Here is a 12883-nt window from a genome sequence, read left to right on the forward strand (position 1 = left end):
TTGTTTCCTCTCTTTTTTTATCTTCTTAAGGAAATGTTGAAAAATATCAAGAATCATAACGTAATAAGAAAACGTTAAGAATATAAGGTGAGTTGGCCAAGATGAAATTGATACAAACTTGCAATTTTCGTGAAAGTGAAATTTTTTTGGAGTATTTTTATTTCCATCAATCGTGTGCACTTAGAACTTCTTAAAAGTGTGTACATTTAAATTTTATTCAATAAATAAATATTTAATGAACATACCCGATAAAGTGATACGGCCTAACCCTTTTGCCTTATATACAAGAAGGTGTTCTAATAAATACTATACTTCTTGTTGGATGAATCATGAATGTAGACTTGAGTTCAAACCATGGAATGAGTGATAATTTTATTTTTGTGTGCAACTAATTTTCATTGTTAATGTAATAACAAGATTTAACCCCATGCCATTTTCTTGAAATTATGTAATATTATTTCATTTGTTTTTTTTTTCACTTGCCACACACTCATTTAACTTCTTTTGTGTTTGCTACCTTGAAATTACAAATGGTTGTCGTGCAAAACGGTAGGAATGTTGAGAGAGACGTGAATGGGTATTCCAAATAGGAGTATTATGTTATTTGGACTTTTCCAATAAGGGTGCACATTTTATTAGAGACAAGAACGTGCCACCAAACTCACATAATTTACCTCCTTGTATTCTTCTTAATACAATTTTCATTTACATTGATTGTATAAAATATCTAAATAAGCGAAAATGGATACCCTCTAAATAGGCGAAAATGGAGAAGAATTGGAAAGACATGCTATTTAAGCCACTATTTTATTTTTGTCAATAAAAGCATAAGTATGCTACAACAATTATCTCTTAAACTTAATTTAATCAATTAATAGGTTTACCAAATAAATAGTTTTATTTTTTTAGTGAAGCTTTTAATTAATAGACCTTTAAATTACAATTAACGTTCAAATAAGAAGGGGAAGCTAATTCAATTTGTTAATGGAATTATTGCATTTAATCAAAACCATGTTTGCACAGAAAGAAAGAATCTCTTGGTCTTATTAATTTTCCACATAATCCGATCTCTAAATATTGTGTTCACATATTTACTAATACCATTATTCAACTCTATTATTATTAGTGTTGCTATTATAATTCTAAAATTATGTGCACACTGCAGAAACTATCACCAGCCTAGTGACCATATTCTATGATAAAGAACAATTATTGGCCGGAATATCTTTCCTCAAACCATATTATTTAACCAAATCTAAAAGTTGAGTGGGTTGCATGAAATATGTAAATCACATGATCGTGGGATTTATTAAATACTAAGTCATTACCACATAAAGATTTAGGAGATTTCCTAATTACTAATTCTGATACAAGTAGCATTTTTAATACTATGATGAAGAGAGACTGATTCCATGTGTTCTCTCTCTTCTGTGCAAACTAATATACTAATAATTTAACACCAAATACTACTCCCAAATGATCAGAATGAGCATCCTAGGAGTATAGGACGACAGATTAGTTTTTTGCAAATATGAGTTGAAAACCATTGAGCATAATTTTTATTGTGGATTCTGTACAGCTGACAAGAGGCTAGTAATTCAGTGGACAGGGAGAGCAGTTTCAAAAACATCAACATGGCAACTTAATAAAATGGCATAAGCCGCCTTAGACTAATCTTCATAATTCAAATGTCACCGTCATCATATTAAATGCTTTTCTCGTTGTTGAAATATTTTCCGCCAACTGGCAGACCAATTCACCCCCCCCCCCTAAATCAAATAATCAAATAATTCCACTAATTATCTACCTATATATATATATATATGTATGCCATGTAATCATCACAAAAAAAAATCATAACATCATCCAAAAATCAAAATGGCTCCACCTCCAATCACCACTCTGTCCCTTTCCCTCATTCTAATCCTCCTATGCGGCTCCACCTCCGCCCAGCTCCGCCAGAACTACTACAGCAACACCTGCCCCGACGTCGAAAACATCGTGCGCAAGGCCGTCACCGCCAAGTTCCAACAGACCTTCGTCACCGTCCCCGCCACCATCCGCCTCTTCTTCCACGACTGCTTCGTCTCCGTACGCAATTACTCACCATTTCACTCACATTATTAGTAATTTCAATTTCATTTGATGTTCATTTCTAACTAACTATTCCATTTTGCACAGGGCTGTGATGCGTCGGTGATCGTGGCGTCGACTCCAGGCAACACGGCGGAGAAGGATCACCCCGACAACCTCTCCCTCGCCGGAGATGGCTTCGACACCGTGATCAAGGCCAAAGCCGCCGTTGACGCCGTCCCCGGGTGCCGGAACAAGGTCTCCTGCGCGGATATTCTCGCCTTGGCAACTCGCGATGTCATTAAACTGGTAATTCATATCGATGATCCTGCCTCTTCTAAATATTTAAATTTCAAATTTTAATTTGATGAAAAAATAGTAAAAAAAAAATAATTGTCGCAGTCGGGTGGGCCATCGTATCCAGTAGAATTGGGAAGGCTAGATGGATTACGTTCAACTTCCGCGAGTGTTGAAGGAAATCTTCCAAAGCCAACTTTCAATTTGAATCAACTGAATTCCATGTTTGCTTCAAGAGGCCTCTCTCAAGCTGACATGATTGCTCTGTCAGGTCATTTTTAATTAAGGCCTTTTAAGAGGGTGAGTGACTCGTTTCTAATAATAACTTTATATATGTGGGTGCAGCATGCCACACTGTGGGATTCTCGCACTGCGACAAATTCTCGAACCGAATCTACAACTTCAGCCCGCGAAACCCGGTCGACCCGAGCCTGAACAAGGCCTACGCGACCCAACTACAAGGCATGTGCCCGAGAAATGTGGACCCGAGGATCGCCATTGATATGGACCCTACAACTCCTCGGAAATTCGACAATGCCTACTTCAAAAATTTAATCGATGGGAAGGGACTCTTCACGTCGGATCAGGTGCTCTTCACCGACTCGAGATCCAAGAACACGGTCAATCTATGGGCTTCGAACGTGAAAGCGTTTAACGAATCTTTTATCACGGCCATCACTAAGTTGGGCCGGGTCGGGGTCAAGACCGGGAGGAACGGTAACATCCGGTTTGACTGTGGGAGATTTAATTAATTTGAGTTTAATAACACAAGCTTGCCTAAATTGGTTGGCTTGGTTGGTTTCATTTTGTGGGATGGCCACGTTGTTGAGAAAGATCTATTAGATTCGTTTCCAAACAAGACATGCTTGTTGATGATCTGCATGTGCAGAGTTTGATGTTTGCAACAATAATTGTGATATTCCATCTTTAAAACTTTGATTTTTTTTTGTGACATGTTATGTACGTTGTACAAGTTGTATATGGATGCCTTACTTGAATCGGGTGTATAAGTGTTTTCCTCATCCATAACGTTAAAAGAAAATTTTATTAAACCTTTAATATTCACGCCTCAAGTCACGTCAACATCTCAAACATTATCACGAACACTAAATGATTAATGACTCAATATAGGTGGGACATCTCAAGAAAGAATACAAATCGTTTATGATAGGATGAAGGAGTATTAAATTATGTGTCATTCACTATTGAAACTATTTTTTATAGTAAAAAGTTAAATATTGCCAACGTTAGAAGGTGGAAAGAACCATGACTCCGAGAAAAAAGTTAAATATTGTCAATGTTGTACAAGTTGTGTATGGATGCTTTCCTTGAATCGGGTGTATAAGTGTTTTCCTCGACTAAGGTCATCCATAACGTTAAAAGAAATTTTTGTCAAACCTTATATTCACGTGTTAAGTCACGTCAACATTTCAAACACTATCATGAACACTAAATTTAAATTACTCAATATAAGTGGGACGTCCTTAGAAAGAATACAAATCATTTATGTGGGATGAAGGAGTATTAAATTACGTGTCATCCACTATTGAAACTATTTTTTTATAGTAAAGAGTTAAATATTGTCAACGTTAGAAGATGGAAAGAACCAAGACTCTGAGAAAAAGCATAAATCTATGATATTTTAGAGGTGGTCGTGGTATGTCTTCACTTTTCACCCTTTTTGGTTGAGTAGCTTTGTTTATCTCGGTTTTGGAGGTCTTGTTTTTGTTCTTGTTGGTTGGACTTCTTTTTTCGGCACGTGTTTTTGCTGCTCTTCATGCTTTCTGCTTTGGTCCTTGTCTATTTTGCTAGGAGTGTGGGGTGTTTGTGGCAGCCGCCCTGCTTTTCATAGTTTTCTTTTGGTGTAGTAGTGTCTTTGGTTGTTTGTACTCTTGGACTTTTAGCTCGCCATTGTTTCTTGGCTTGGGCATGCTACATACTTATAAAGAAAAAAAAAAAGAAAACAACCGTGCATTGATCAACATAAAACTCAGATTGTCAATGTAAATAGATTATAGCCCATGTTTTTATAATATCCAATTAGTTTTATGTGTTTTGTCGATAACTATGTCAGAATGACTAATTACACGTTCTAATTAGTGATGGTATTTAATTTTATTTGTTTTGGATTGAGTCATGAATCTTGATAAACTATTCACTTGTACATGAATTTTAACTCATTACGTTAATACGAAATGAATGTTCTTAACACATTCTGTATATTGCTAGTGGAATATTAGTAATTTAGGATTGCCTAGGATTGACTATGTTAGTATTTAAATTCATATAAATTATGATTGACTATGTTATTTATTTATAAATTATGTAGAATTGTTCCTGAACAAGTTAGTAGAAATTTGGGTATTAATTAAGGTTAATTAATCTTTATTTATAGCATGTTGCTATCTAGTTTAGGGTTGTCTTTCGATTATTAAATTGTTTTATATAAGACAGTATTACCGTAGGTCGTTTTTTCATTCAATCGCTTTTGATATCAATATCATACTCCTACATTATTATCTCATTGGAGGATTGAAATCTTGAAATCCATATCCCTGTCATTTATCTACATTAATTAGCTGGAAAATTTTAGTTTACATGCATAATTGACAAGTCAAATCAAACTATAGAATGGGATAAACACATTAAAGCTAGTGGTAAGGAACAAAGAGTTGAAAAGTCTCTCGTTGAATAACTTGTACTCCATCTATTATTGAAATATTGTTACTTAATGTTTACAAAATCAAGGTTAATTAGTATATATGAGAAGATGAATAGTAGTATATGTATTTTCCGACTAATAAATACTATACTGAATAAAAATCATGACATAAATAACTCGGATAAAATTATTGCTCTGTGAAGAGGGAATCTAATTATAGCTATTAATCAAGTGATGGATAAAATTTGATTAGCCGTTCAAACTACAATGTCAAATAGGATTTCTTTTGATATAATTAGTAATTTAGGTGGGTAAAGAAAAATAGAAAAATTGAGGAATTGTGGCCACAACGCGACAGCCAATTATTGAATGGCCATATAAAATCAAGGTGCTATTTGATGACCTATATAATTAATCATATGAGACGACTATTTTGGACAATGACAGTCTGATTAAAAAGTAATTAGAAAAAAGAGAGTCGATGAGTCATGAAATATTTTAAAAATTACTAATTGTGTGCGTGTGGTTTTTCTATATTCCCATTCAAAAAAAATAATTGAGTGATGTTGAAGTCAACTATTTAGAGGAGAATGATATTATCGAAACTTGATCAAGACACCTAGGTTAGCCATAAGATATGGGTAGCATATAATCTTTGAGTAACAAAAAATTATCGTTTTCACAATAGAACAATTGCCGATTTTAATATAAAATTGATAATAATAAAAACTTTATCGCTTTCACAATAGGCAATCGTCAATTTTAAATAAAATTAATAAAATTAGATGATCATTAAATAAGAAATAAAATACAAGAAAAAATTGTGAATTAAATTGGAAAAGTTTAGGTACAAGTAGCCCAGTCAATTCTATTTGATCTAAACGGTCAATAGGCCCAATTATCAGTGCATTTTATTTATAAGTATAATATACTGTGAAATGAGCCCAATTGATTTAAGCGAATTGAATACGGTATTTTATTACAAGTAAAAGTTAATGAAAAGAATAACTTGTATTTCCAAAATCATGTTACAGTTTACATTATTTTTTATATGTGAAAAAATATATTTACTTTTTCAATGTCTTATTTTTCCAAAATATTATGAATATTTTATTTTCAGTTTTTACCTTATAATTTCTGGGGATATTGGCAATTTGGCGTCTAATATCATGAAACTTTCAAAAAGTTGTGTTTTCCCACGAACTTTAAAATTGATAAATAATATCACGAACTTTACCCCGGGTTTATTTTTTCCCACGAATGAAAAAGTTCATGTTATTTTAATAGATTGAAGAACAATTTTGGAGGGTGTGCTTTAAGAAAAACTATCTTCAAAGATTGAAAAACTTGAAGCTCTCAAAATTGTTGTCGAGAAATTTACGAAAACAAATCCGTATCATAATATTATTTGTGGAAATTTTTTCATTCGTGGGAAAAAATAAACTCGGGGTAAAGTTCGTGATATTATTTGTCAATTTTAAAGTTCGTAGAAAAAACTCAACTTTTTGAAAGTTTCATGATATTAGATGTCAATATCCCTAATTTCTAAGCCGAAAAAATGACAATCGGACATTTGTAAAATGTTTCTTTAAATCGGGTAATAAATGTGCATAAGTTAGAGTCGGGTCAATTTTGTTAATTAAAAGTCGCATATGCCTTGCGATTAAACGCCAATTTTATACTACTACTAAATTTTAGTATGTAATTTTATCTTTTCTAATCCTCCAACTCTAACGGATTTATTGTTGGCACAATATAATTTAAGTTTGTATATAATATTTGTTTGCAAGACTTTGTTTTTGGCATGTGAAATATATTTGGGTACTATTAATTTATCTATTGCCTACCTATAATTTCCTTTAGAATTCCGTTTATATTGTTAATACTAACTTTATCATTTAAAGAATAAAACTGGCCGTGTATATTCTTTAAAATGTGGAGACTGTGGTATAGAATTAGTCTATTATTATATTATCATATATTTGTTATGAAATCGAACTGAATTTGATAATTAGTTTCAGTTTTTGTAATATCAATCTCTGAGTTTATAGCATACAAAATTGTTATGTGGATCAATTAAATATCTAGACTTTTATTAAGAAATAGACTAGAAAATTCTGGAATATAGAAAGAGTGCCTAGAACATAGAATCTAGATGCAAGGAACACCATGAGATTTTTGATAGGCTATTTTTGTCACTCGCTCAAAGTCTTTTTTTTGTATATTTAGCTGATTAAAATCAACATTTAAGATGACTAAAAATGGAGGTTTGGAATTGGATCCGAAGAGTAGGTAAAGACGTGAAGCATGAGGAAAATGAGCAAAAATTGTATAAGCTGGAAGAATGGTGAGAAAGTAACTTTTGGAGCTCAAGGCACCCAGTTTGGGGAGCAGATCTCCTACTCCTCCATTGCTACTCCATTGCTACTCTACCTCTCACAACTTAATAAAATAATCTTATAACATGTACGTGATGGTTAAGTGATGGTGGAATTATTTTATTAAGTGTGAGAGGTGAAGTATGAGATCCGCTTCGCTCAGTTTGGTAGATTGACCCGTTTACAATTTAATGCCACCTCATCAAGGATTAAATGGCTAACTCTATTTTGTTACCACACTCCAAAATCGTGTCTTAGGCTTTAGAAAGTTGGATCAACCTTCATTGAAGAAAAGAAGCAGCCCACATCTCAAAAGGCAAAGACTCAGGAGAAAAATAAATCCTTACTTTTTTTCACCTAACCCTTTCCATTCACCAATTCCAACACTTAGCGTAGTTTAGTTTTATCTTCCCTTGAATGTAATTTCGTGCTCAGGAGGCAAAGCAAAGAACATTTATACACAATGGGATGAAATAGATTTAGGATTTTAAATCTTTGTTGCTTTAGTTTGTTCTTAACTCTTGCTTGGTACCTTTTTCTCTACATCTTAACTTCATAGTTAATGGTGTAGAGCCTGTTTTAGCCTATAAATTTCATGCATTTATTGTTCTAAGTGTTCAAGCATTTACTTTAGTTGTTCTTGTAAACTTTTAAAAAATCCTTGTTGTTAAGCATCTTTAAGTTTAGTGTTCTTGTTTGACTCGTTTATTTAGCTTCGTAGTTTAAACTCTATTTCAAGTTAAGCTTTACTTATTTTAAAATTTATTTATTTTAATCTCATTAAATGTCCATTCTCAAATTCTTAACATTCCTTCATATATAAATTTGCTCTCCCTCTCTACAAATTCCCGGTTCCACAGCTAATGAAAAGGGTCACATGCTCATGACACACATGTAAAAATCTCACCTCTTCAAATTTCACTGGTCGCGATCACGCATGCAAGGAACACCATGAGGTTTTGTATGCAATTTATTATATATTCCGATAAGGAGATATGCATAGATCAAAGGCAGTTTCAGAACTTTTCTTAAAATCAGAACACAGAACTATATTAGTTTGTTAATACATTAATATTAATTGACATCACAAAACATATTAGTTCCTGACTCAATATCAATTTACTGATTCACTAATATCAGGTTCTGACTGGATATAAGGAACTAGTAATTTATTTTGTGATGCCAACTGATATTAATATATCAGATAACTAATACTCCATCTGTCTCAAGGTAGTTGAGTCATTTATTTTTTGCACTCGTTTTGTAAAAAATAATAGTAATAAATAGTTAAAGTGGAGAGAGTGTAATGTACGAGAGAGAATATTGTCGAGAACAATCTTCTCAATATTATTCTCTCTCTTATTTTATTTTCTCACCGCGTTAACTATTTATTACTCCTATCATTTTCGCAAATATAGTAATCATTAATCAATCTTCCAAAATATAATTAACAGTCATGTGAGCCAAGCTCATACATAATCCATGCTAACTAGCTAACACTAATCAAATCAAGAAAGAAGAAGAAGATAGATAGTGTTGGCACATTAAATTAGAAGAAACTAATGAGGATCAACTTAGTTCAAGCAGGCAACCAAGCAGTTGCAAACACTACATTATGCCCTTTCCAAGTAAGCACAAGATCTTGCTCCTCCCTCTTCATCCCCCACCCGGCCGCATGCTCATCCAGCATGCTCTTCACCTCCGCCACCGCCTCCTCGCTAAACCCGACCCCTCGAAACCCGGCGCCCCTCATCCTCTGCACCCACTTCCCCTTCGGCTCGAGCCGCTCCACCCTCAGCGGCCCCTCCTGCGCCACCACGTTCTCGATCTTCCAGCACATGTCTGCCTCGTACCACTGCCTCTGCCTGCTCTCCCGCGGCAGGAACGTCTCCACCGTGTCGTACGGTATCCAGAGATAGTTGTACGCGGATCTCAGCCTCGTCACCAGATTCTCTGACGTGAAATCTGCGTCCTCGTCCACGAGCAGGACTGTGCAGGGATTCAGTCCCCGCACAGCCTTCAGAAACATCGAGCGTGGCGAATGATGTGAATTCACATGATTCGCCACGCAGGATGCTCCTAGGGTTTCTGAATCGGGGATGTAGTGGAGCAGCATCTGGCAGTTTACGATGAGTGCTTCGCCATTGTTGTCGCCTGCGCCGGTGATTTTGAGGTGGTCGATTAGGGAGGAGAAGCCGTCGGAGGAGGAGGAGGGGACGACTCTGAACTCCATCGCTACGTTTCGAGATCTGGCGAAATTGATGAGTTTCGCGCCGAGGTCCTCGTAGGAGAGGTCGAGCATCGGGGGGAAATCCTCGGTGGCGCCGGCGACGGTGAGCTTGAGGAACGGCGGGCCCTCGGGGCGGGTGGAGAAGGAGTCGATGAGAGTCGGGATCTGCATGCAGTGGGTGAGGCTGAGGTCGACGATGTGGACGACGGAGCGGCCTTCCACGGCTTCCATCACGGCGGCGTTGGCGGCGGTGAAGCCGAAGCGGTGCCAGGGGGTGAGGTCGACGAAGCCGGCGAGCTCGATGATGGAGAATTTGTGGTTGGGGATGGAGACGGCGACGTCGGAGAGGAGCTTGCAGCTGCCGCTTCTCGCCGCGCGGGAGATGAGGGCGCGGAGGAAGCCGCAGGTGAGGCGCTGGCCGGAGTCGCCGTCGGGAGGGGCGATGTTGTTGAGGACCCAGAGGATCTGCTGCGCCAGCGTGGCATCGTTGGTCTCGATGGCGTTGGCGCAGTGGACAAGAAGCTGCTCCATGCAGTTGGCGTCTCCGAAGCTGCTGCCCTGCAGCTTCGGAGATGGGAGGCCCGGCCAGCGCCGGGCGGCCTTGTTTGGGATAATTTGGTGAGGCAGAGGCGGAGGCAGAGGAGGGAAGCTCTCACTGAATTGCATCATGAATTTTGATACAATACAATACAATACTAGAATACACGTAGTTTGTGTTGTGGTATAAAAGATTGTGAAATTTTAGAGGGACAGAAGGGAGAGAAAAGGACTAGACTAGTAGTGGTACCTGGCCATTGGGAAACGACCACACAAAATAGAAATGGACTCTTCATCTTTTATTCATCAAGATTGCAAAATTATTATTCCTTTTTTCCATACAGTGAGAAAAGGGACTGGTGAATGCAGCAATCTTGGGGTGCAGTCAAAATTAAGAAGGAATAGGCAATTTCTATCTAAGCATGTGAGTGAGGTGGCCGGCGAATTTGTAAGGATGTGGGAGTTGAATTTTGTCCTTTAATAGTGAAGGAATGAAAGGCAGTTCTGCTTTGGCTTACTCATGGGATATATCTATGTATCATCATATTCAAATCATTTTATGTTAATTAATCATTATGAGTATTATGTATTTTTGTCTGCATGCGACACTAAATTCACTTTGAAATTACTTGCTTACATAAATATGTGCTCCAATAATTGATTATTTTACTGTTTCTATCAAGTGTGGGGACAAACGAGATCATATAGAGCACTTATTTGACAATAATTACACCTTTATTAGTTAGGGTTTTCTTTTAATGTTTACTTAATTTGTTTGCTCAGTGGCTATAATCTATATTATATGATCAGGTATTGATTCATGTTTGATACAGATGGGATATTATATATATGGATGGGAATATAATAGGTAACATCAAGTTGTTAATAACGACCATGATGTATATATAGTCGAGAAAAGGCAAAACTGAAATTCTTATGGTCCTCTTCATGTTTTTGGAATTTTATTTTCTTTTTAGTGATGCCACTAGCATATAGTGTTGGGCCTTAGTTTTGACAAATTTCTCGTTTAATTAGTTTATTTCCATAATAAGTCTTTTGAGAATACTATTTTTAGCAATTAGTAATACTGTCTTCGTCCCAACTAAGTTTGGTCAACTTTTTTTATACGGAGATGAAGAAATTGTGTTGAATGATTTAAATGATAGTAATAAAATAAAATAGGAGAGGAAAAAAAAGTAGGAGAGAAATAGGTGATGTAGTAGAATAATTAAGAATGATTAGATATTTTTTTTTCAAAAAAAAGAAATGATTCAACTTTGTTGGAGACTCAACTTAGTTGGAACGGGGAATTAATTGTTTCTTTGAATTACATGTCACCACTACAACGAATTTATCTTATAAGGACACAATTATAGATGCAATTCTTGTGTTGGGAAAATTTTGAAAATTGGCCAATATTGAGGGCACTGACAGAAGTGTGCTTAAGTAGGACACAATATTCGAGACACAATTACTTGTGTTGAAAATTATTTTTTTATAGTGCTTTCATTTGCGTCTGTCGATTTTTGTCGATTTTAGTTGAGACACCAAAATTGAAAACACTAATTAATGACCCTAATTTACTACACCATCAACCATCATAATGTAGAAAAATCTGCTATGAGATTGAACCAAAAATCTGTAGCTGAAGAGAGTGTTGCAGTGTCTCATTTTTGTTACTTTGAACTTAAGCCTTATAATTGGCAATAAATTATGAGTTGCTACATTTAAAGGATTTATGACAAACATCCTCGAAATAAAATTTATGGTGGATAATAAATTTATAGTAAGTTCCTAGAAAATGAGAATGAGAACGATAATGATGTATAAAGAGAGTAGCATGTTAGGTTATCGTAATCAAGGGCCCCTCAAAGAAAGCAGCAGCAGCCATACGATTTGGGCATGCATAATATATTTACTAACAAACGAAAATGTCATTTTCCAATCCAATAACCGATAACAAATTAGCCTATTTCATCAAATACTACTATTAAGTATTACTCATTTTCTCTTAATTTACATTGCACTATTGAATCTCAAAGCATGTAATAGTTTAAATTAAATTGTTAATATTTTAAGGTTTTTTTTGTAAGAATGAGTAATTTTTACTTTGGTGTCGCAAATAGGGTATATATGTGTGGTCCAATTTTCCGATAATGTATATATAAGGTGGAATTATTTGTGATGGAATGTGATGGTGAGACAAAAATGTCATGTGTGCACATCCAACTAAGCTTATGGTGATGCTGCCAAACTTGGGCAAATTTATCTGTTTTTTTGACGACCCTACACATCACAACACTTCAATTTCATAAATTATTGGGGCACCCCTTTTACTCATTATCTAACATGTAAAGCATGTAATGATATATAAATCTATTAAATGGTCCAGCAGTCGTAGAGAGAGACAGAGAGGGAATGAATATAGAAAAAGCTTATCCAATAGCAATTGTTGACATCCACCAGAAGGAGGGAAGAAACCTGTCATGTAATAGACAGATGAGAATGTAAATCAACAATAACATGTGACCATTGCACAATATAGCTTAAATTCACAATTAATATCCATACATTATATGTATTGATTCATATATATCCAATTGAAAGGAGTAGGTTTCAAGAAATTATATTGATGGAGATCAATTAGACATGTACTATATCTCATACATTGGATGCATTAGTTCAGATGATTCTCAATCATAACAT

General features: G+C 35.5%; 2 protein-coding genes across 2 annotated transcripts; one reads left to right on the plus strand and one right to left on the minus strand.

Moving 5' to 3' along the window:
- Window positions 1-1852: 1852 nt before the first annotated feature.
- LOC121773319 (peroxidase 51-like) lies at window positions 1853-3377 on the plus strand. Its single transcript, XM_042170149.1, has 4 exons — window positions 1853-2091; window positions 2182-2382; window positions 2476-2641; window positions 2716-3377. The coding sequence occupies exons 1-4, from the start codon at window positions 1879-1881 to the stop codon at window positions 3120-3122; spliced, it is 987 nt and encodes a 328-aa protein (XP_042026083.1). The 5' UTR covers window positions 1853-1878; the 3' UTR covers window positions 3123-3377.
- Window positions 3378-8822: 5445 nt separating this feature from the next.
- On the minus strand, window positions 8823-10495 carry LOC121773861 (scarecrow-like protein 32). The gene has a single exon (XM_042170778.1). The coding sequence runs from the start codon at window positions 10307-10309 to the stop codon at window positions 8990-8992; it is 1320 nt and encodes a 439-aa protein (XP_042026712.1). The 5' UTR covers window positions 10310-10495; the 3' UTR covers window positions 8823-8989.
- Between the last annotated feature and the right edge of the window lie 2388 nt (window positions 10496-12883).

Source organism: Salvia splendens, chromosome 17 (genome assembly GCF_004379255.2).
Source record: "Salvia splendens isolate huo1 chromosome 17, SspV2, whole genome shotgun sequence".
In the NCBI taxonomy this organism is placed as follows: Eukaryota; Viridiplantae; Streptophyta; class Magnoliopsida; order Lamiales; family Lamiaceae; genus Salvia; species Salvia splendens.